The sequence below is a fragment of the Talpa europaea genome (assembly GCF_964194135.1).
Source record: "Talpa europaea genome assembly, chromosome: 10".
Classification (NCBI taxonomy): Eukaryota; Metazoa; Chordata; class Mammalia; order Eulipotyphla; family Talpidae; genus Talpa; species Talpa europaea.
In genome coordinates, this window is record NC_140077.1 from 94,581,872 (window position 1) to 94,607,184 (window position 25,313).

Below are 25,313 nucleotides of genomic sequence, written 5' to 3' on the forward strand. Positions count from 1 at the left end.
ATATTCCATGGTATATATGTACCACATCTTCTTGATCCAGTCATCTATTTTTGGGCATTTGGGCTGTGAAACCGGTTTTGGATTGGCCATCAGGCAGTGCAAGACAATGTAGCCAGAGCGGAGAAGCAAATGAAAAGACTCTCGTGATTACCCCAGTGCCCTGATTGCACAGAGCGTTCAGGCTGAAGTGCTGGGAGAGGGACTCCAGGTGGAGGCGGATAAGTCACCCTCTGTTGAAGTGACAGAGCTGGAGTTAAACCTGTTTAGTCTCTTAGTGTGCAAAGTTCCTTGGGGCAGATACCACTATACGCTGCTCTTAGTCACCACACTGCAAGGGATTGTGTTGCAGAATAGCAGACAGAGAAGGGGTGAGGAGAGAGGAGAAAGAGGATGTTGCCGTGTTCAAGATGAAAAGAGAGGTGAAGGGTCGAGGTACCACACACCAACCACGTCATGATTTTCATCTGGCTTATCCCTGCCACTTAACTCCCAAGAATTAACTCTCTGGCTCTAGAACACATAAAAACATGACCAAGTAATCTGTTTTATTTAATCAAACCTTACAACAACCATATGAGATGGGGAGTATTAATCCCAGTTTGTAATTGAGAAAATTTTGATTTAGAGAGGTGGGCTGGGCCTTCAAGATCTTTGGCAGTAAAAAAATAAATTTACTAGCTTTCTCTTCCGGAAGGTTCTCTGGGTGTGCCCTGCTAGTGCTGAGCTCTGGCACTTGCCACTCCCTTGTCACCCTGTCACTGTAGCATCTTCGAAGAACACCTTGGTGATTGTGTCTTTCCTCAGAAAAGCAGCTCTACATTCTGGTTGCTTCTCCCGGCGGAGGCGGGCATGGAGAGTGGCAATGTCTCGGCTACCCAGTGTTACTAGAGAAGAATTCAAATAATGCAGAAAAATGGCAGACTTCATGTGTGTAGTTTCAAATTTTTCAAAGAGCTGTTGTGGACTGGTAGGGTAAGGGAAAATGTCAGGCTTTTCTGCCCTCCTGCCGTCAGGATAGACGATGGATCCTTGCGGTCCTGAATGCATGCCTGATGGCGGGCACCTGGAGTAGGGTGTGGGCATAGGTAGATGAGATCAATTTAGGCTAAGACTGTGCTTATTTTAAGGGTGGCATCACGGGGACGGCGTCAGAAGCCAAAGGAGAAGCCGAAAGAGAAGCTGAGAGAGAAGCAAAGAAGCAGAAGCAGAGATCACCGGAGAGCCCAGATAGAGGATTTGCTGGGGGCTGGGAGGACTGCCAGCCTCCCGGCCCCCCAGCACCCCTGCCTGCTGTGTACTGGGTACATCCCAGTAGAAGACCTGCAAAAACCACTGAAGGCTCTGACTCCTCCTTTACCCGGTCTGCTGGATATTAGAAAATCTGCACTGTGGTCTTCCCGCCCTACAATTGGCGTACGTCGTCAAGATGATCCATGCAGACAGGTATTGGAGCCCTCCGAAGACCTGGAGGGACTAAGGAGTAATAGACTGTGTTTGCCTGTGATGATGCTGGAGGCACCACGGCAGCACAGAAGGTGGATAAGGTCTAGGAGCTACAGGATAAGACCACACCTGGAGGAGGAGACTCCCTAGAGGACCAGCCAACGACCCCCGATGCAGCAAGAATCATCGGGGAAGAGAGGACCGCGATTCGGAGCTCGCCACTGCTGATGGAAGGGGAGGCCTAATGGACTTGGACTGATGAACTTGGACTGACAATCCCGCCAGAAGGCGGAGGACCTTGGCAGGTTATGTTTTCTTGGAATCTGGGGGTGGCCAGTGGGCCTTGATGGCCAAAGGCAGCCTGTGTATGCCCAGCAGCTAGGCAGAGGAGAAAAGCCAACTGAGAAGGCAAAAAGCTGGTACTGATGCTAAGTTGAGCAGCCCTGAGTGGCTGTTAAGCAGCCTGGGTATGCTGAAGACCTGTGAGTCTCATAAAATCACCTGTGGGTGATGCCCTGCTCGTTCTCGAGTGAGGGTGAGGAGCTGAGGAACCCGTCCTTAGGGGACGGGTGTGGAACGTGGCTTGGGGTGGAGCCCAAGCCAAATGTAGAGTTTGGATCCCCAACCCATGTGCTTGTGCAGTGGGTTGGCCTGAGTGCAGGGGTCTGCAAGTCGCATGGGTGGCTGGGAAGGCCAAGTGTTGGAGCGACTGCAGACAGAAACCCTGAGGGTTGGCGATTACCCCCAACAGTACAGAATCGCCAATCCCAGAGCTAGTGCATCCTGGGGGTGGATGCTGTGTGTGGCTTGTAGCCGAGACTACAGCCAGAGAAGGCCAGGAAGCCTGACGGCTCCTGGTGTGTTACAGTAGATGCCGTGAGTGATTCCCCTCCCTTGTATGAGCAGTGCCTTCGGCAGCAGATTTGGTAGCTCATCTGCTGGTACCAATAATTGTCTTTTGCCACTAGGTTGGGGCCCTGCCTGGATTTATTTGTGTTCTGTTGTATTTTGTTGTTATATTGTGATGTATTTGCTTTTGTGGGCCATGGCTGCATTGTTTATGTTTGCTAAGAAAAATTGTATATATGAAGACTATATGGCAGAAAACCCCGAGGGGGTGGACTGTAGGGTAAGGAAAAATGTCAGGCTTTTCTGCCCTACCGCCGTCAGGATAGACGATGGATCCTTGCGGTCCTGAATGCATGCCTGATGGCGGGCACTTGGAGTAGGGTGTGGGCATAGGTAGATGAGATCCACTTAGGCTAAGACTGTGCTTTTAAGGGCGGCGTCACGGGGATGGCGTCAGAAGCCAAAGGAGAAGCCGAAAGAGAAGCCGAGAGAGAAGCAGAGAAGCAGAAGCGGAGATCACCGGAGAGCACAGATAGAGTGAGGATTTGCTGGGGGCTGGGAGAACTGCCAGCCTCCTGGCCCCCCAGCACCCCTGCCTGCCGTGTACCAGGTAAATCCCAATAAAAACCACTGCAAAAACCACTAAGGACTCTGACTCCTCCTTTACCCGGTCTGCTGGATATTAGAAAATCTGCACTGTGGTCTTCCAGCCCTACAGGACATTATGTCTCTGGAATCACCGAACAACCTTGGAACTGCAGGCAGAGCCAGGAACGGTTTATTAGTCCGCACGATAAAGTTAAGAATGTGAAGGGGTTAACTCTCTCTCCTATGCATGTGGTGGAGTGACAACAGGGCCACAGCACAGAGAAAGCACTAGAATACAGCCAGCCAGAGACCTGAGTTCTGGTTTGGGCTCTATTCCCACCTGCCTGAGTGACCTTGGGCACAACCCTAACTTGTCTGCACTTCATCTCGTTCATCTGCAAATAGGGGGTCATGATACCAACAGCACCAACATGGGGCCATTACAAGACAAGTATGAGGTATAGGAAGCACACATGAGCTCTCTAAATGTAAGATACAGTTAAAAAAAAAAAAAAGACTTATTTGGAGGCCACTTTTCCCACAACCCCACAGTCCAGAACCCAGCTGAGCATGAGAAAGGGTAGGAGGTGGATGAGAACTGAATTTTGTGAGCACCAACCATGAAAAAAGCTCTCTGCACTGTCATTGGTTCCTGTGAGTACATTTTCTGCTTTAATCCTCTCAAAGTGGGTATTATTATCCACTTTCACAGATGAGGGAAATGAGGCTAAGCAGTTGAGAAACTAGTTAAGCTAGTTAGAGATCTGGAATCTCAACTCAAATCTGTTTCTGGACCCCCATGGCTCATGCCCTGGCTCTCCTGTGCTGTTCTTCAGTCAGCGGTCCCACTGCTGACTTACACACAAAGCATCTTGTGTGTCATGGGGCTTGTAGGCTAAAGCTCACACACTTGACTCCAGTGCTTCTTTTGAGCTTATTTACTCTTAGTTTTGAAATAATTCTGACATGTACTTGGTTATCAGCTTTTCCATCCCTCCGTGGATTAGAAGGGACATAAGGATACTAATCATCTTTGACAGTAGCAAGAGATGACAGATGATGGAGGAAAATAAATTCAAAAATAATTTTAGCAATCTTGGATGGTTTTGTATAGAAGAAAATAACCCTACAAATTTCTCTGATCCCTACAGATATCACTTATGAGTGATCTAAAAAAAAAGTCTGTCTTCCTCATGAAAATAAAATAAAACTTCTATTACCCAGGCAGACCCGGTTCCAGAAAAAGAATCTCCAATTTGGTGGAGCAGCTGGACTTCAAGCAGCCTTGACTCCTGCTCTCTAAGAACCATTCTGCCTTCTCTGAGCCCCTGTCCTGGGCAACAGAGGGGACAAGGTATAAGACAGAGCCTGAACATTGATTCTCAGGACCACTGTGCACCCAGAGATGCATCATGTGTTCACAGAAGACTCAGACACAGCAAAAGGGAAGTCAAAGAAGAAAACAAAAGAAAACCAGGTAATTTGGTGCAAAATAGCAACTTGCTTGTCATTTACACACATGCCACATGGCTGCATAGTGCCAGGCCCTGGGCCTTTAGTTGTGAAGGTGACCAACTCTCTCTGCCCCCTTGGAGCCACCTATGCCCTTGTAAGGGGTGTGTTACGTTATAGCAGCTTATGACCTGGGACAGGCATGAGTCCCTTCATGGTCCAACCCACCATCTTGTAGCTGAGGTCATCTGCAATACCATCCGCCTGCTCTCTACACTGTCCACAAAGAAACCTGTATTTGGTCTTTGACCTTAGTTTCTGGTGCACAGATCTTAAGAGCCTCAGAGATGAGTGTCTTTTGTAAGCTCATAAGATGACAGCGGGAAGGGGGCCTGGATAGCTTCACCATCCATCAGACCTTGAGACCCAGTTATGATTAGAGGGCTGGAATTTTCTGCTCTGCTCCAAAACTTCCTGGGAGGGGACTGCATAGCACTAGTAGCCAGTGATCTAATCAATTGTGCCTACATGATTAATGAAACCTCCATAAAAGCGCTCATGATGAAGTTCAGAGAGCTTCTGGGTTGGGGAACATATCAAGGTGCTGGGGGAGTGCTGTGCTGGACTGAACATGGATGCTCCATGCAGACCCCCATCCCTCACCCCACATCTCTTCACTCTGGCTGCTCCTGAGTTGGACCCTCCATAATACACTGGGTAATGGTAGGAGACTGTTCCCCTGAGTTCTGTGAGTTGTCTAGCAAATCATCCAACCTGAAAGGGGCAGTGACAATGGGAAGCCTCTGTTTTTGTAGCCAAGTCAGAAAAGTGTGTGTACCCTGGGCATTCAATACTTCCCACTGGTGTTTGAAATGGGGATGACTTTGTGGGGCTGAGCCCTTGTCATTAGATCCAGGTAGCATGTGTGAGAATTGGATTGGGTTGTAGGACTCCCCATTGGTGGATGGAGCATTGAGAATGGGTGTGGAAAGCACCCACACACCTGGGTGAGAAGTACTATAGGAGAAAATGTCAAAGGGACCATGGCAGCCTCCAGGTTCTCATTCCCTGTCACAGGTGATCCATTAACAGGGACAACCCCACCTTGGCGTGAGACATGACCTGCCTACAGGGGCACAGCCTTGCCCTCCAGGAGGCCATGACAGGCCCTGTTAGAACACAGCTCGACGGCTCCTGCCACCACCAAGGAGATGCTCACACACAGCGAGGGCGCCTGTGTGACAGGTGTTCATGAAGGTGCTATGGAGTCGTTTAACAAAGGCTGAATTATGTTCATTAGACTCTGTTAAGAAGACAAGGTTATCTGTAATCTATTTTAGAAAGACTACCATTAAAAATGATTAAAATAAGAAGCTTGAATACATAAATGAGCAAAGTTCAATTTTCCAGAAAATGAGTTTAGAAAGAACAGCTGTCTCCTGAGTGTGGTTTAAGAGTCTTGTCATGTTCTTAAAAAACTTGCTTCCTGACTCAGACCCTAACTCACTTCTTAATAGACCCCCGCTCCCCAAGTTCCCCAGGAACTCTATTACCTCATGGCCCCAGCCAGACAGTGTTCCATGTATATCTAAGACCTGGTGAGGATGTCACAACCAACATGGCCTCATTTTGGGTCTGATGTCTTATTAGCCTCTCCCCACCCCGCATGGGTGCCTGGGCACCCAGTTCTAGCTACAGCTCTGTCACCAGTCCTGAGCCTAGGTGAGTGCCTAGCTCAGGTCTCTGTCCAGGTCCTGCCTCTATAGAAAGGGAACAGATCCATGGTGGCTTTTCCAGAAAGAACAGTTCCTTCTGCTTGGGAAGTGTTAGGGTTCCAACATTTCACAGGCTCAAAGAGCCTTTGGGGTGTCTGTTCCATGGACAGGCGAAGGAGCTTGTTAGAAGGCAGACCCCAGGATCTCTGCTGGAGGGAAACTATATTTGACAAAAAAATTGTCCAGTAGAACAGAAGTTGAAAATTCTGGGCCTCTGGATCCTACCAGGCAGGCTGGGTTGGCACGAGCTGCGGGGTAGGGGGTCAGGGGGTTAGGGGGGCAGGGAGCGCGGGTTGAGGGGCAAGGCATTGAACCACAAACCTTTCTCCTTACGCCATGTGGACATTAGAAAAATAGGGATTTTGTGACCTGACCAGCCTGAAGGAGATACTGGGGCATCAGTGAGACAGCCAGGAGGGCAGTGGTACTCCATGCACTAACACCTGGCACATGGGCCCCCTCGCACTCTGATGGTGACGTGCTTACCAGGAAAACCACCTGAGGGGCTCTGAGCTAGGAGCAGGATTCATCTACCTGCTAGCTTGGAGGGAGCCATGATTTTGTGATTAAACACACAAATTCAGGGATCAGGCAGCTGGGCTTCAAATCCTGGCCTCATTTCTCACCAGCAGTGTGAACTTGGGCAAGTTGCCTAACCAACCTGTGCCTCAACTTATGCATCTACAAAATGGGCATAACATTGCTGCAAAGAGTAAATGGCTTAGTATTTCCAAAGCGCTTTAACAGTGCCTGGCATATGATACTGTGTGCTAAATAAAACAGAATCATCCACAAGGGGAGGGGATTGAAAAGATGAGGCATTTCCAATAAATGTTGTTGAGGTTCAAACCCGTGGATTTGCTCTCATGGCTGATGCCTCGCCCCAAAGCAGCAATTCCTGAGTGGGGCTGTAGGGGAGGGAGTGCATGAAGGGTTAAACCCCCAAGTGAACAGAAAAACAAGTTCCATCTGGTCCCTGGGACAAAGCGACAGCCTGCAAAGCCCCCAGCCCGGGCTCCTGCTCAAAGGACACGTCGCTTTTTAAAATTCCAACTGTGGCTGCCTCGGTCTATGAATCAACGGGTTCTCCACACCCTGGAGCTCAGAGCAGGATTCACAAAGGGCACAAGACATCCGAGTTCCGAGAATAGGCACGTGAAAGTGCCTTTGCACTCAGGGCACCCAGCCTCCCCTGCTGGAAGTCCCAGCCAGGGCTTCATTCTAGATGCCCCCTAAGGGATCATTCTCCAGGTGGCCCAGGGTAAGAAGGCAAAACAGCAGCCGGTCAGGTCTCGGACTGGGACTCTATCCAGAAGTGAACTGACCCTGGCACACAATTGAGTTCCATCTTCAGTCATTGACAAAAAAGAAAAATAAAGCCACTTGCTCTACTTCTCCACACTACTAGGACCCCATCTATAGATGCAGGGCTGGAAGTGGGGTAAGGCTGATTAATGAAGACCATAAACACTCCAGAGGAAGGCAGTGGGCTTCTTGGAAGCATGGACCTATAGTCAGCAGCTTGTACCCCCAGCAGCCCTTGAGGGACCCCGGGGCCCTGGAAGGAAGGAGGGTGCCAGAATGAAACTGGGACCCTCCTTATGGACCTCTGCCTGAGGCCGAGTGCCTGTTTTTACCACCCTTCTTGGACACATGCCCACGCCTGGATAATGCCGAATCTGGCACGAGCACTAACCCTGCAGAGCAGGGAAGTAATTCACAAAAAGTTAGGCAATTCAAAGTTACAGTTTCCACAGCAACCAGCACTCAGACCATTTGGGTAGCTGAAGACTTTTCCTTTTAGCGTTCACTTTTTTTCTCCCCAAATAGCATTTTCCCCTTATTATTAAAGTAATACACGTTCATTGGAGAACATATGGAAATTACAGACAAGTGTAAAGGAGAAAATAAAAATCACCCTTAATCCCACCACTCGAAGTGATCCAATGCTAACATTTTGAAATGCATTCTCCATTCGTAGGTTTTTTTTTTAATATGTGCATAAAAAGATATAATTTTTGAAAATTGGGGACTATAATGAAATTACTGTTTTATCATTTGGTTTCTTTCACTTAAAAACATATTGCAAGACTTTCCAATAGACTTAAATATTCTTTGAGAACATGATTTTTAATGGCTACGTGGCAATTTCTCATACGGATACAGCACATTCTATTTAACCAGTCTATTGTTGAACATTTGGACAGTTTCCCTTTGCTACTTTAAATAACACTGCAATGAACATCCTTCCACATCAATTTGTGTGTGTGACTCTGATAAAGTGGTAAAGTTAGAATAAATTCATAAAACTAAAATTACTGCTCCAGTACAATGAACATGCTAATGATTTTGATGCCCATTATCAATCCACCCTCTGGAAGGTGAAAGAAATTCATACTTCTACCTGTAACAAATACCGCCCTTAAAAAAAAATAAACTCACACCCAAACTGCAAATTTGATTGGTTTTAGAGGAACTCTATACCATTTTTTAAATTATAAATGAAATTGAACTTACTTCCCCATATTTTTAATGATCTTTCTATAAGCACTCACTACTATCCTTTGCCGTTTTTTTCTATGGTATATTAATCTTTTCTTTATTGATTTATAAGAGCTCGGAACACATAAAGACTATAATTCTTTGCCATATTTGTGGCACATATGTTCTCTCAGTTTGTCATTGGATTTTTATTTTGTTTATGGCTTTCTTTTTGGAAGTGTGGAAGTTTCAAATATTGTTGTAACTCATATCAATCCTTTTTTCCTTTAAGATTTTATCCTTTGCTTTTTATGCCTAAGCAGACTATCTCTACCTCAAGATCAAATAACTGCTTACCTGTCTATTGCTATTCTAGTCATTTTACGGTTGTGTGATTGTGGTTTTACATCGACTTCTCTAAAACACCAGGATTTCAGGTAGAGGTGAGGTTCTGGCTGGCCTCTCCAATGGACCCCAGGGCTGGAGCCTACAGGACTAGGTCACAGATGGTTGCTGGGGAGATTTGGGAATGGACCTATCTGCCACCCCTGCCTTTCAGGAGATCTCAGCTTTGAAAGGAGATTTTCACTTTGAAGCACCTTTCCGTGGGGCCCTGGGATTTGCTAATGAATGGAAGAAACGAACAAGGAGGAGGAAATAGCTGTTCCACGATTACATGCTGAAAAAGGTACAGCTCACGTGGCTTTGTTTCCCATCTGAGATGGGGAGGTAGAGGGTAGGGAGCGCCAGATGTATGGAAAGCTGGTGGCAGCTTCAGTCTTAGCACGTTAGAAATCAAGGGATTGGATTCCAAACCTGAAATTAACCATCGTTCTCTTTGCGAGAAGGGGAATTAGAGGCAGTTTGCTGGCATCACATATCATCAAATACCAGGTTTTCATGCAGAAGGAATAGTGGGAGAGGTAGAAACCTGGGGCTCCATCAGAGATATGGATCTTCTTTTCAGTCCAGCCCCCAAGGGGCCCAAGAATCTGTGTGATTTCCTGGAGGGACGGTGTGATCGGAGGAGAAGGTGGTCACTGCCAGGCCCCATCCTGGAAGATTCTGCAAATAACCCTCTCTGTCTAGCCTCAGAGTACCACCTTCCATCGTCCCGATTTCAATCCAGGCCATGAACTTTTTGCCAAGGCGCTTGCCCAATTTCAAAAATCAGCTCTGCATGTACTGACAAGGCAAGGGGTTTGTTCATTCACTACTCAGGTTGACTGAGTGTCCACTATCTGAAGAGGCCTGTGTCCAGCCTTGTGGATCTATTTCTCTTCAACCAGGAATAAAATATTTCCCTTCCATTTCCCCTACTCCTCTATTTCTATTTAACCCCTCCCCCAAAGAAACCCAGCCCTCTATCTTGAATCCCATTGCCCTGCTCTGCTGATAGGCTGCACCTGTCACCTGGGTGTCACAGAGGATGATCACCATTGTCACCACCACCACATCAAGCTTCTTTACTGAGTGCTTCCTGTGTTAGCACTCACAGGCTTTACATGCTCTGCTCTTGTAATCTTCATCCACCAGTCTTCATTCAACAAATAAGTAAGAAGGGACTGATAAGAGGACTCAAGAGAGTATGTGTCGGAGGAGGTACTCCTTGAGAAGGATGTGAGCCAAGAAGACATGTGGGAGAAGAGTGACCCAGGCAGGGGGCCACTAGTGCAAAGGCCCTGAAGTGTGTCTGGTGTTCAAGAAACAAAGAGGTGGTGCAACCAGGCTGGTGCCAGGTGAACAAAGCAAAAAACAGTAGAGTTGAGGTCAGAGAGGTGAAAATGCGACAGGACACATAGGGTCTTGTAAACCATTATGAGCATTCTGATGCTAACTTTGGTGACCTGGGGAAGAATGGAGGGATTCTGAGCAGAGAAGGAGCTAATCTGAACTGCAGGTGTAAAGGCTTACTCTGGCTGCCAGGAGAGCAGTGAGGAGGCTGTTGTGATCATCATGGCAGAGAGGGTGGTGGCCCTACCAGGGTGTCAACAGTGGAGGGGAGAAAGGAGTCAGCTCTGAAAAGTCAAAAGCCAGCTTTTGAAAGGAAAGCCACGAGGGTTTCCAGGTGGATGGGGTCTATGTGGGAGAGAAAGAGCATCACCAAAGATTCCATCTACATGTGCTGCAGGTGGGTGGGGAGGGCTGCAGGTGGGGCAGGCTTGAGGGGAGTGTGGAGACAAGCACTTGGGGCCCCTTGGGGCTGGGTATGGTGCCTTTGAGGTCGACCAGAAGCTCCAGTGAGCACATCAATAGGACATCATAGAGATGGCACTTAAAGCGTGACCCTGGATGAGACCAAGAGAGAAAGTGCAGCTAAGATGGGAAGACCAAACTCAGAGCCTATGTGAAGAGGTTGTGGGAAGAGAAGGAAGCAGCAGAGGAGACTGAGAAGTTAGAATTGGACGGGGTGAAGGCAGATCCAGTGTGGGTCGTGGCAGTCAGGTGAAAAAAGTGTATCAAGGAAGAGAAGGTGGTAAGTGACTGGGTCAAATGCTGCTGATGGGTCGGCAAGGCTTGGGATTGAGACTTATCACTGATCCAACCTGGAAATGATTCAACTCATTTGAAGAAGAAAGGGAATCTGAGAGAGAACTTGCTCGAGGACACAGAGTTACAAACAGCAGAGCTAGGATGTCTAGGGTACCTACTGCTTCTTGGGGACTCCTCAGGCTCCGAGCAGAGCACTCTCAACCAGGGCAGCCAGCGCCCACACCCAGCAGCTTGCTCCCCATCCATTAGGCAGACTCAGGAAGTGTGGGCTGGGGAAACCTGGGAGGGAGGACCACCAGCACAGTTTTAAAAATCTTTTTAGTGTCATGTGGGACCCAAGGGCCATTTTTGGAGCAAATGGTCTGCTGTGTACCCCTCCTGTCCTTCTACTGCCTTGTCACCCACTTAATTTGGGGTGTGACTCCTGAGGACATTTTGAGTTGGTGGTCCCTGGTTTAAGGCATTCCAGTCCAGGGGTATTTACATTTTAATAGGGAAAGGCATTTCTACAACTGCTAGCAAAGGGAAAGATGGGGCGGGGCATACAGAGAGAGACACCAGTCGAAGACCTTCTGTTCCTCTGCTATACTGGGTCATACTAGGTCGTCTCCACCATCTGACCTGCCCTGGGCAATGCCTTCCTGCACCCCGGCCCCAAGTCCTCCACCAGCGCATGTTGCTCAGGGCAGATGACAGTCACCTATCTCCCCCTGGTGTTGGTTCTTCTGATTGCAGTTCCAAGAAAGAGCAGAGGGATCTGCGCCCCCGACACGCACGCAGCCTGGAGAGCCACGCCTCAGAGCTATGCCTGGCCCCACTCCCTCCCTGGCACTCTGGGTCCTGGTGGTCTCTCCGCATGGGCCACAGACTGGCCCTCTGTGTACTCCCCGCGGCAAGTGGAACTCTGGGCTTGAAAATGTCTGCGGGCTCATCCTGACTGCCTTGGGTTAGCACTGCACGCCCGCAGGTGGCTAAGAAACACCGGAGTCTCAGATTTGTGCACACCTCTGCCACCCCCTGCTCTGCAAGGTCACTTGATACTGCTAGAACCACTTGTAAAAGGCGGTGCAACACATGAGGAACACCCCACCCACATCTTGCCTGAGCTGGCTTAGGTTGTTTCCTCCCTGGACCTGGGATTGGGGGATGAGGTGGCAGTAGGGAAACAGCTAAAAATGGCACTGCTGTGGTGTGGTGAGGACCACGAGCTTGGGAGCCCATATAGACCTGGGTTCAAATCCCAGCTCTGTCACCTGTGAGCTATGGAATCTTTCTGTGCCTTGGTTTCCTGGTCTGTGAAACAAAGGTAATCCTACCTATTGTTCAAGCTGGCATATGCGTAAATGCAACACTGTTTATAAAGCACTTAGCACAGAACCCTGGAGCAGGGTGGGTAAACAAGGCCTTGCAGTGAAATTGCAGGGACCTAATTGAGGAGGGGGCTTAGGAAAGAGCTCAGCATGGAAGCCAAGGAACTGAGCTCTAGTCTGGCCACTTCAGCCCACTGAGCTGTGAGTTGGAGGGGTGCTGAGGACCAGCACTGCCTTCTCTCGCTGACCTCAAGTCCCTGACTCCCCATAGTGGACAGAGGCCTGCTGGCCCACCTCAGGACCCATGGGAAGTAAGGAGCGGCCTGGCAGGGAGAGCCCAGCACCAGCTCCACTCACAGCATGAGTCTCTCTGCACAGAATTGTCTATTTTCTCGCCCCACTCCTAGGCATACAAAGGTCCCTGCCCTGAGGAAACATATTCTAGTCGGGGAGATGGATTAGGGGCAGGAGTAAGTGGAACTTGTCTACACCAGTGTCTAGATGGAAATGTCCAGTTAAGGCAAGTACAATTCCCAGAAGGGAGGCTAACCAACCCACCACCCTTGTGTGGTGAAGGAGGCGCCGGAACTGGAATCAGGGTGGGTCTAGGCGCTCTGTTAATTCAAAAGCCTTCCGACTATATGATGTTCTGGGAAAGGCAAAGCTGTGAAGACAGCAAAAAGGCGAGTGTGTGCCAGGGGTTGGGGAAAGGGAAGAAGCTGTAGGTGGGGCACAGAGGATCTTAGCACAGCCAAAGCAGCCTTATAAAACTGTAACCATGGGCTTTGATAGAGGACATTATATATTTGTCCATCCCCATAGAATACACGCCATCAAGAGGGGGCCCTGCTGTAAACTACAGACTTTGGGTGATAACGATGTCAATGTGAGTTCATCAATGACAATAAATGGACCACTCCATTGGGGGGAGTGGACAGTAGGGGGGTGGTGCTGAAAGGGGTGCTGTGGGCATATAGAAATCTCAGTAGTTCTGTTCAGCTTTACTGTGAATTTAAAATTGCTCTAAAAATAAAGCCTACTGAAAATGAAATAGATATCTACTTTCCCTTGAGCTATCATCTCCTCACCTGTAAAGCAGAGACTAGTACTATCTGCTTACCCCGTGGATGGTTGGGGCCAGAGAGCCACTGAAACGAAGAAGGTGCTGCCCACTCGGGGTGCACTGGTAAGAGAGAACAATACCCTCTAAGTCAGGGTGGTTTGACAACTGGACCTCTAGTCCCAGCCCCTGCAGCTACCCCCTATTCCCAGGCTCTGTGCACCCTGAGGGCTGTCACTCTACTGAGGGTGCTGGCCCCAGCAGCTCATCTCCATCACCACCCTCCTCTCCTCTCCTTCCTTCACCCCCACAAGTTTTAAAAAACACCAAGGGACAGTTTCACCCTCAAACCCTTCTTCTGAACTCTTCTTCAGGCCACCACCTTCTCTCTCCAGTGAGAGTAGCAACAAATCCCTGCTGCATTCGAGTCCGCGTGCTCATTCCTCTAAATGGCTCCACAAAGGCCGGGCAGCTATTTTAAAAACCGAGCAGCCTCTACTCACACTCCCAGCAGACCGCTGCGAACATATCCCCAACATGCGAAGAGCCCCACACAGACACTTGCTGAATGACCTTTTTTAAAAACTCAGGATGCCGACCCATTGAACTCTCCTTTTAGGCCCCATATGTCCCCTCAGTGGAGCAGCCCACACAGTTTTTTCAAAGAAACACTATTTAATATGAAAGAACATCTGGAGCCTGTTTCCTCAGCCCTGCCCGGGAAGCTTCCAGCCAACATCAGAAGGTCAGTGACTGAGCAAACACTCCATTGCCGCACTTGGAGGAGCCACACCAGGGACTGGACCCAGGGGCTTGGTGACAAGGCTCCTGGAGGGTCAAGTCAGGCCTGACCAGTGATTCTGTAAACCCTGGAGCACCGAGGACAATGGCAGGGAAGGTGGGAGGGTGGGCATTCAGGGGCCTGAGGACGAAGATCCAAGAGGCTGGCTAAGGAAGCTTCACAGGAGTCAGAGGGGCTTCAAGCTGTACACAGAGAACCCTCACCACTCTGAGATGCCCCAGGGCAGGGCAGGTTTGCTTTTGTCTGTCTCTGGTGTCTGTAAGGGTATCTAGCAGAGGGGGAAGGGGTGGGGGGAGTGCCGTGGGGATTCCCGGTGAATGGACACGTGAATGACAGGTGGGTCCAGCATGAAGAGTAAGGACAGTTTTTCAGCCAACAGGGTGGATTCCAGGGGCAAAATGATGTCCGTGAGAAAAAGGTGGAGGAAAGGCAGGAAAACCACACCTATGCTGCTCCAGCAGGGACCCTCCCTGCCTCGACCTACCTGTCTTCTAGTCTTCCAGAGTGGCCTTCCTGAAGTGCAAATCCCATCATCTTCACTAGCCTATACATCAAATGGTGCTCACCAACCCAGCCTGACTTCAGGATAAAATCCAAGCTCCCCACCAGGCCCCATGAAGCGCCCGGGGCCCCACCCCTTCCTTGTGGTGTCCTTCATAGGCCGTCCCCACTCAGCTGTCCCTTGCTGGTGCCACCCTTCTGGGCTGCCCCACTTCAGCTCAGGACACTCTCCTCCTGGGGCCTCCCCATGGAGGCCTCCCCTGGGGCCTCCTCCAGGAACAAATGCCCCATGTCCCTGACTCTGCTGGTCACCCGTCTCTCTCCCCACCTGAACTGGGGCTCCACGACGCTGCTGTTGATCTTTGAATTTCCAGCACTAACATGGTGCCTGTGTGTTCAATAAGTAATTATCAAGTGAATCACTTTGCAACCCTAACACTAAATCGTGTTCTGGCTGCCATCTCTGGAACAAACGGGCCGCCTTGCCCTCCACCTATCTCCTCTGCCCCGGGGACACCCGACTGAGTGAATCTGCCCCTCCATCAGGGGCTGCTCTGACCAGCACAGCCAGGGACTCAGAGCCCAGTGGCCAACTTATCAGTCTGAGACCGAAGCCCCCATTCGTGGCTCTGTATAAGAAGACAAGTGTGTGTGAGGTGTGCGGAGGCACTGAGGTCTCAGGCAGGAGAGTCTGTGACCTTTACCACAGGCAAGTTTTCCTGACTTCCAGGCCTCAATGAAATGTGTGTGGAGCTATTTCTCCACTAGGGGCTGAGAGGGGGTTGGAGTTGCTGGGGGCAGGGCATGGCACCCAGCAAGTAGCAACAGGATGCTGGGGGTGGGGCAGGTTGCCTGGGAAGACTGCAGGAGGACACCCAGGGTCACCTGGTTTCAGAGGAGAATAACTGGACACCCGAGGGACAGCAGGATACGAGGGCAGGCGACCTTGTGTTCCTTCCCTTCGTGCAATGCACATTCCCCACTTAAAGGCAATTTCTTCACTTCAAAAGGATTCCAGCTGGTTAAATTCAAGGTGAAGAATAAGCTCTAGTCAAGAAACTGCTTGGGTAAAAATCAAAATCAACAAGCAACTGTAAACCAGAGACACACTATGGGGGAGGGGGGTGGGGAGAAGGGAGTAGGATCAAAACAAGGGGGGTGGGAATTGTATGGAGACTATAACCAAGATGAAAAAGCATACATTGTGCAAAAATGAAAAATGATGTAAAAAATATATAAAATAAAATAGAATAAAATAAAATAAAAAGAAGCTGCTGGGGGGAGGGGGCTTTCAGTTTTCATTGACTTGAGAAAGGGATACATTTTAAGATGTTTGCCTCTTAATGTTTGTCAAAGTGCCCAGGGAGCTTCCTTCAACGCCTCTCAGCTCCCGGAAAGCTCCCGGCAACTGTTGGCACTGGACCACCCAGGCTTCCCCACACTGTGCCGCCTTCTCGGGAACCCACCTGCTTTCCCCTTTCTCTCCCTGCTTCTGCCCCCCCGGCTCACACTGAGTCTGGGGGGAGGAGAAACTGCTACTGGCTGGGCCCGCCAGGCTCACCAGCTTTCCTCCAGATGCCCCAGGACACCCGGCAGCTTAAAGGGCAAACCTGGCCTCACTCAGCTCACAGCTCACTCTCCAGGAGGTCTCCTTGCACCTGCCATTCACTCATCCAGCCATCCATTCACTCACCCATTCATTTGTTTACCCACCCAATCACCCAGTCAGTCACTATGAAGTCTGCAGTGCTGGTAGGGGCTGTGGGTGGTTCAAAGAAACACAACACACGGCCCTGCTCTCCTGGAGCTTAGAAATTGGTTGAAGCTATGGGACATGTAAATAAGCAACCCTCAATGTCAGAGAGAAGAAAGCAAACCCTAGGTCTAGATGGTGGAGGGCATTAAAAACGCTCAGAAAAAGAAGAGACTGGCCAGGGATTGCAGTGAGGACCAGAGAGAGGCAGTCAAGGAAGGCTCCTGGAGGAGAGAACATTTTGGTGGGACCAGGGTGCCCCAGAGTGCAGGGTGCAAATATGGGGAAGTGTCTGCACAAAGATGTGTGGGCAGGAAGACCTGTGGTGGGCACAGAAGTGCTATCCACACCTATTGACCCCTCCTTCCTGGGTTTCAGGGGCTTGACTGGGGGGTGTTCCTGGCCATGCACACTGGTATCACTACTTTAGTGACATTGCTTTAGCCACCTTTGATGCACAGTACTGTCCCCTGTCCCCACACAGCCAGACAGTCACTAACCTCTTAGACCCCAGATCAGAGGAAATGCCTTTATCCTCCTCTCTGACACAGGGATTTGGGCTATCTTACCCCTACTTTGGAAGGACCCTATTCCAAAGATACCTACTTCCTCTCCAACCTCCCCAGTCACCCTCTTCTGGAGAGATTTGTTCCCTCAACCCCTTAAGAAAAGCTCTAGTCACTTAAGCTCACTTCCTACTGTCCCTGGCTTTTCTCCACCTCCTTGCACATGTTCCTAAGCAGTGACTGCACCAGTACCTCCAGGTTTCCCTGAGAGTCCCTGCCAAGTGGCCTGGGGATTCAGCCCCTGGGCTTTGGAGTTGGATTCTTCCACTTTCTGCCCTGCATTTGGTCCGATAGCTTCCTTCTAAAAACGCAACTCTTGCTTCTCCTTCCCAACATCCTTCACCTCTTCTGACAAAATCCAAGCTCCCTCACTTCCCTTACATGCATGCACATCCCTCTCGGTCCCTTGATCACCCAGAGGAGTGAATCTGCCCCATTCATCAGGGGTTGCGCTGACCAACACTACCCTGTGTGATCACCACCTCTGGAGGAGCCATCCACTCAGGCTCTCAGCCCTGGTAGGGTAAGTGGGGCTGCCCAGGGTCACCGTGGGGTTCAGAGGTGGGCATTTGATCCAAGCAGGACAAATTATGGGAATTTCAATGGTTGGAAAGGGTCAGTCTACTCTAGTAAACATAGTAAAGGAAAAAATAAACTAGTAAAACATCAATCTAAAGTGGATGGGATTGTCTTTGCTGTCACAAGAAGAGTCCATTTACAAATAAGACCAGGATGGGAAAGGTAGAGAAAAGGGGCAGGTGTTGATGAGAATGTAGAGAAAGGGGACATGATGTTACTTGAGCACTGGCTTGAGTCACGCCTTAAGTTATCTACATAGTTTTCAGCTTGTGGATAAATAATTAGTTCCCTCTGTTTGGGCAAAAGCCAGTTTGAGATGACTTGTCACTTTCCACTAACCTAACATTCTTGACTAAAGAAATACAAACACTTAACTTGCAGACTTGATGAGAGAAATGAAAGGACATATGAATGGCACCCAGCATAAAGTGGGGAACCCTCAACAATCAGTGGCTTTGATAACCGAATCTGCCTTCTCAAAGGTCAGCTATATTTCCATAAACCGCAGTTGTGTAATAAGAGAATATTACTTTTTCTTTCCACCACCTTGACCAAGTCTTCTTTTGTGAAACATCTGTCTTCCTTCATACGTCTCTTTGTTTCCAGACTAGTTTTCTCCTCCACCCCACCTCTGGGCTGAGAAAGGAGGGGTTTGTTAACCATGGAGATTTCTGCATCTGAAAGGGGCGCTATCTTTTCTGCATGTGTGCCCACATCACAGGACAACCAGTACCAACCGAACAATCAAGTGCAGACTTTCCCAATTTGCTTCCAACTTGCCCTTCCTGAGGGCAGCACTCAGAAAGTCTACACTGCCATCTAGTGGAAATCTTCAGTAATACCATGTGGGATGGCACCTGGTGCCGAGACTTCTTGGGACAATCACTGGGACTCTGAATGCATCTGGCCCAACCCCCTCTCTTCCCTGGCAGGTGCGAGGACAAGAGGATTAAGGGTGAAGTAGAGTCCTGTCCCACAGGGCAGCATTATACGCTTCCCTGACCTGCTCTGCTTCTGTGGCCCTTTACCCATTCTAAGAGTTAGAGTAACTAGGGCCCACATTTCTACTGCTACTCCCTCCTGTCCATGGGGATGACAGGACTAGGGTACTAGGGAGGAGGGCTGAGACCCTGTAAGTGAGCATGCATGTGCTTGCACGTACACACATGCAGGCTAGGAGGGGTGAGGGAGAGGAGACCCAGAAGACCTCATTACTTCCTGGTTCAGAGGAAAGGATGCTGTTGTGGTTTGCAAATATGATGGCCTGTCAAAGCGTTGTGTTCTTGGCCTCATAAATTGTGAGACTATCTCAATATATTTGTTCCCTGGTGGTGAAAAATAGTTTAAGAAAGAAAAGAAAAATCTATCCGTCAACATCCAAGAAATCAGTGTGAATCCCCAGGACTATCTTGCTGTCTGAGTTGTCAGGCCTGACTCACGGCAGTACCAAAAGGCCTCTGGCTGCCACTGCAGGGAAGCACCAGGGAGCTGGCCTCTGTGTGCGTGGTGCTCATGTCGCGACCACAGCCCTGAATCTACCTGTCGCTGGTCTGAGTCCTGTGCCTAAGCTGACACGGCATGTCCTAGTAAAACAGTAAAAGTGCACGTCTGGAGGCTCAGTGTGGCCCAGGAGTCGAGAAGGAGGAAATAGCAATGAGAACACTGGACCTGCTACCAGGTCACAGCCCCGCTGGGTGCAGCAACCTCGGCCCTCCCCACTCCACAGCCCTGCCCCAGGCTTGGGACCGCACATGCAAGGGAAGCTTCCAGGACAAGATGGCGCTAATCATTTCCCAGTCAGATGCCGCTAATCATTTCCCATCTATCAGATGCTTATATCCAATTCCTAAAATGCTTCAATCTTCTATTGAGCCAGTCTCATTTTGCCATGACCAAGAATCAAGATGCACTGTTCAGCCTATATGAGGGGCGCTGTCCACTGCAAACTAGCTCCTCACTTCAAAGACAATTCTGAAAGCCCCACTCCCCTGCACTCTGCGGACTTCTCTGTCCCACTCCCCTCGGTTTTTCTGCAGACCCGGAAGCACACACCAGCTGTTCTGCAGGCTGGCTGAAATGGCAGGCGTGGCTGCCCTGGGCTGCAGGAACAGGAACCAGGCCGGGGTGGGGTGGCCCTGAGCAGCCGAGGTTCTGGTTGCAGCTCTGCCCTACAAGGCTGGGGACAGCACACGCTCCAGGCAACTGCTATCTGCCCCACCAGACCCAGCCCAGGGGACTCTGCTCCCCGCTTGGAGTTGCCTGCATGAACAAGACCAGCGAGCCCCGCAGGCCGAGCGCTCACTCACCTCCAGGGCCCCAGGGAACTTGACGATGGGCGCCGGCCACTGGGTGATCTTCTGTCTGTAGAGGTTGCATTCGGGAACAATCATGCAGCCAAGGTTCCCCAACTCTGGGTAGAAAACTTCCAGGCCCCTGTGGAGAGAGAAGGTGGTTGGCCCACGTCAGGGGCCTCAAGACCCCCACCCGGGTGAGGTGGTGTGGTGGGATGAATCCTCTGCCCGTCACATTAGTGCTGTGACCTGGGTGATCCAAGAGCCACGTGACCTCTTGTGCCCCAGTTTCTCCACCTGTAAAACGGGGACCGGTCGGTGTGAGGAGGAAAGGAAGCGGGCGGGACTCGTGATCGGCCCGCCATGTCGTCAGTGGGGGCAGGGGGAGGGGTGGGGAGCGTCAGCGGTTGCCAGGGTAACCGTTCAAATGAGAACACACCCCTGTCGCCCCCCCCCTCACCCCCAGGTCTGGTCCACGGGCCGCTGTGAGAACAGTGTTCACACATCGCTTTTCCAGAAGGCCCTTCCGCACAAAGAAGAGTTTAACACGTCAGTACAACCTTCTTCCGGGCTCCAGGCTATCCTCTCAGCCCGACACTAGCAAGATCCTCTCCAAGCCGGGAGCCGCCACCCGGAAGCGGTCGTGGTGACGTAGTGAGCGTCGCGCTCCCTCAGTCACTGCGCGCGCCCACACGCGCGGCACTCGCGACGTCCACGCAGAGGGGGCAGACTTCCCAGGTTCCCGCCCCGCCCCAGTGGCTACCTGCCTGATTGGGCCATTTCCAGGCCCGTGACCAGGATTGGGACATTTTAGGACCAATCAGCAAATCTGGTACTGAATAATTAACTAATGAGCTGATGTGATTGGTTCATTTTGCTTGCAAAATGGTTCATTGGTTCGTTCCACTGCCCAGGTACCGGGTGGGAAAAGGTCAGTGCCGCTGGCCCGCTGGGGCCTCCGTGTTGCAGTCCTGGAGGCCGCAGGGCTGCCGGGGTGCAGCCGAGAGGCAGCCAGTGGGAATCTGCCCCTCGGGCTCCATGTTCAAACCCAGCTGGCACCCGACTGACGGGCTGCACGCTACATTTTTTTTTAAAGATTTATTTATTTATTTAGACAAGCACTGGGTACAGTCAGAAGCGCGGGAGGGTGAGAGAATTCACCAGAGCCAGAGCAGGAAACAGAACAGGCAGATGGACGAAATACACTGCTGAGGGGAGCAGCGGGCGGCAGGAGAGGTCTGCGCGCCATGTGGGACCCTCGCACGGCGGCCGGGGATCGAACCGGTGCTGCAGAGGCTGCGGGCAGCTTCGCAACCCAGCGCTCAACCCAGAGTTGGGGAACCTTGGCTGCATGATTGTTGCCGAATGCTACATTTTTTTCCTACGGTCCCCCACGGCTCAGGCGACTGTGGAGGAAATGCCAGCTTAGCTCTGCAGGCCACGCTGCGGTCCCAGTGTCAAAACCCTTAGCCACCAAGACTGTGGCCTGAGTCCATCTTTCTGCCTTGTTCCTGAGAACGGGCTGCACAGCACGAACGCCCCGAGGCTCCCACCTTTGGGCAAGAGTGGTCTGAGCCTACAACACCAGAGGCGCTTGTGTGGGAAGCGCCCAGTGCCAGGACTAGCTGACTGAGTCTGTCACTGAGGCAACTAGCTGAACCACTGACTTGCAGACATATGTGTTGCTTTGAACTCTTCCTGAGTTTACAGTAATTCTTGTGGGATGGCTTGATTTAGAGGATGGGCTTTCATTGAGCCTGCCCTAGCCTGCCAGTAAGAGTGAGCTTGGAGGCAGGCACCCCACCTCTGACAAGTTGAGCCTTCTCACCAATAGCAGCTTGTGAGGACTGCTGAGTTTGTTTCTGCCTTCAGGATCTGAGGCTGAGAGAGAGGACCCTCCACTGGCAGACTGATAGGGATGTGTACGCAGCACAAAACTGGAAAAAATCAAGGGGCCTACTCCCCAGGGAAAATGGGCCTCCTCTTTCTTTCCCCATAGAATTGTTGCAAATTTTAAAAGTTAACCAAAATGACATTAAGCAAAATCACCAGCCACAGAAAGTCCTGATAGGGTACTTGCCAAGGACCTGGGACGAGGTCCATGTGACACTCCCCCCCCTCCCCCGCCCAGGACCATGGAGTCCTGCCAGCTCAGTATTTGAAACCCCATGTTGCTCACTAACAGAACACGCCCAGGGGCATGTGTGGGTCTGTCTCAAGTAGTTTTATCAAACACTTTACTCAGGACACAGAAGACAAATGCGCTAGATTTGCACAAAACTGGTAACTAACAATTCAGATCAATTCAGCCTAAAAGATGATCTGGACCAGCCTAAGATGAACCTAATCAAAATTTAAGTTTGGTAACAGCACACTTGTTAATTTGCATTCCAGTTCAAATACCTCATCTTTCTTCAGTGTCCTTCCTACTGTGGTGCAGCTCACAGTGGGCTGTGCTCTAATCTCTACTCTCTGGTTTTGGGCCTCTCCTGACCTCTTTCAGAGACACCCCAGAGAAAGTTGGGGAAAGGAGAGAAGCTGGGGTTCTGGTCCTAGATTGGCCATTATCTAACAATACATAAGGGACCAGGAGGAAAGGGGATGGCATTTATTGGGCCACCAAACAAATCAGGTGGATCACCTACGTATGATATCATTTCATGTAGCAATACCTTCATCTCCCAGCTAAGTAAACTGATGCCCAGAGAAACTTAAAGAAGTAGTACAGGGTCTCATAACTGATGGACTGAGAGGCAACAGAAGGACATGGGAGTGGCAGGCAGTGTCCAGATACCCCCAAAGATCCCAATATGCCGGTTTCCACACCCTTGCATAATCCTCTCCTTTTGAGTGGGGCCCAGATTTAGTGACAGAGAATATGGCAGATGTGATAGAAGCTGCTTCCAAAATTATGAGAAGATGGTGGCTTCTGCTTTGAGGCTGTCACTTGCAACCTCTCTCTCTCTCTCAAGTTCTTGCTCTGTAGGGAGCTGGCTTGCCATGCTATGAGCGGCCCATGGAGAGGCCATACATAAGACAAGGGTCCCTAGCCTGCCAGTAAGAGTGAGCTTGGAGGCAGGCACCCCACCTCTGACAAGTTGAGCCTTCTCACCAATAGCTCAACTGTGACCTCCTGAAAAACTGTGAGGCAGCGAGTGCTTCAGGCTGCTAAGCCTGGGGGCAATCTCTGTGCAGAGGTGTTAGCACTGTGGGCAGGTGCTTAATTTCTCATCCAAATGGAGATGATAACACCTAGTTAGTAAGCTCTTGATAACAATGAGATGAACCAGGGTCTAAAGCACCACAGAACTCCTGGCACAGAACTCGTCCCCAAAGGTACACAATGGGAGCCCAGGCCAGTCACCTCCAATAACCATATACTTGTCATCATTTTCTCTGTGTTCCACAGTGCAGGAACGTGGGGATGCCCAGATGCAGTCCATAATGGGGCCACTGGCATGGCCTGGCCTGCCTTGCCCTGTCTTCTCCAGCTTATGGGGCTTGGCCTTCTACTCACCAGGGTAAAAAGTCTGCTGCCTTCGGGAAGGTTCTGCTCAGTTGAGCACCCAGAGGCTCTGTCCCACCTGTGAGAGGACTTGTTCCCTCTTTCCTCCCACATAAAAATACCTGGCACTGTTTTAAAAAATTCGTGTTACTTTTTTTTCTTTAATTAAACTACCTAACTGGGCCTCCCCGGTGGTGCAGCAGTTGAGCCCTGGGCTGCGAAGCTGCCCGCAGCCTCTGCAGCACCGGTTCAATCCCCGGCCATGCGAGGGTCCCACATGGCGCGCAGACCTCTCCTGCCGCCCGCTGCTCCCCTCAGCAGTGTATTTCATCAGTCTGTCTGTTCTGTTCCCCACTCTGGCTCTGGGGAATTCTCTCACCCTCCCATGCTTCTGACTTCCCGGTGCTTGCATAAATAAATAAATCTTTAAAAAAATAAAAAAAAAAAAACACAACTACCTAACTTTGTAAGGGAAAATATGCATTCATCTTTCTAAAAGTAATGTCTGTAAAAATTCACACACACACCAGGAGACAGTAAATCTCCGTACTGTATTCCTCTCACTCTCCTTTCTGAGGTGAGACACTAGCCTCCTTGGAAACCTACTGCCCTAGGAGGTTGCAACACTGTGGCCTGGGTAGCCCTCTGGTGGCCATGAGTCCAGGGCCTGAAGACTGGGTGAGGAGGGAGCTGAATATCGGTACTGGTGGAGGGGGAGAAGAGAAGTCAGCCTCTTCTCTGGATAACTTCCAGGGACATCCCTACAAGCCCTGCCCGGACACCCCTGGGGCCTTGTTAGTGAGAAACAAACAGCCCCTCTCACACAGGGAGGGTCCAGTCACACGCCCTCTGTCAGCTGGCACGTTTCCAAAATGAAAATGCATATGTTGTGCAAAAATGAAAAATGATGTAAGAATTATATAAAATAAGATAAAATATATAAATAAATAAACAAACAAACAAATAAATAAATAAAATGCCTCTGTCAGGGGTGGGGTACAGATCATCCCAGGCTGTAGGGAAGAGTTCTCCTTCCCTGCTTCCCTCCCCTTCTCCCCTGTCCCAATAGCAAGGGTGAGGCCAGAACCGCAGGCCCTTTCAGGCATGGAGCCAGGGGACGGGTCTCATACATACACTATCCTGGTCCTGGGAGAACCACCCCAGGAGGCAGGATCCTGTCTGAGTCTTTTCCTCAGTGCCAGCTTCCATCAGGGTGGTCTTCAAAATGGACTTACTCTTGGTCAGTCCACAGAGACTGGCTCAGGAGACATGCTTCTTGGTTCTGAAAACACCCTGCCTGAGACCTCACCCTGGTTTCTATCAGCCTGGTTGCTTTCTGGGGTGCTGCCCCTGCCCAGCCTTACTTGCAGAGGACAGCATCGTTGTCAGGCAGGGCATCATAGATGCAAACGCCGTTCTTTATCTCATCTCCAGTGACCACCATCGTGAGACCCAGAAAGAGGGCTGCTGTGGCTAGCCTCATTGTCCAACCCATGGGCACCTGCAACAGAAGGATCCTTTAGAACTTCGGGGTGCCTTGCTGGGGGCACCCTTCCCACCCATAGTCCCACCCTGGGGGCCCACCTGGTGGGTCAGAGAAGTGTGCAGCAAGCAGAGGGAGAGGGCAGGCAGTTTCAAGGGCTCCAGCAGCTAATCTGCCACCCGGATGCAAGTTCCTTGGGAGGACCTGGGCCTCCTCCAAGATGGACTCAATCTGCAGTCCTGGCTGAGGCCCCGCCTCTGTGCGAGCACGGCTTTGCTGTCACTCTAGGTCTGTGCCAGGGTGACCAGGGCAAAGAGCAGGCTGCCAAGCAGAAGTGCTTATATAAGCCTCTTGCACTTGCCCCATGTGTGGTCAGCTGGTG

At 50.5% G+C, this 25,313-nt stretch overlaps 1 protein-coding gene across 1 annotated transcript in view; it reads right to left on the reverse strand.

The window, feature by feature from the left end:
- PEBP4 (phosphatidylethanolamine binding protein 4) overlaps positions 1-24,943 on the reverse strand; it is a gene marked incomplete at both ends in the record, with an annotated part of 186,445 nt that extends 161,502 nt beyond the window's left edge. Inside the window, 2 exons of the mRNA XM_084245565.1 lie at positions 19,959-20,085; positions 24,813-24,943. Coding sequence (XP_084101691.1) covers positions 19,959-20,085; positions 24,813-24,943 — 258 coding nt within the window. The remainder of the gene's footprint in view (positions 1-19,958; positions 20,086-24,812) is intronic.
- Between the last annotated feature and the right edge of the window lie 370 nt (positions 24,944-25,313).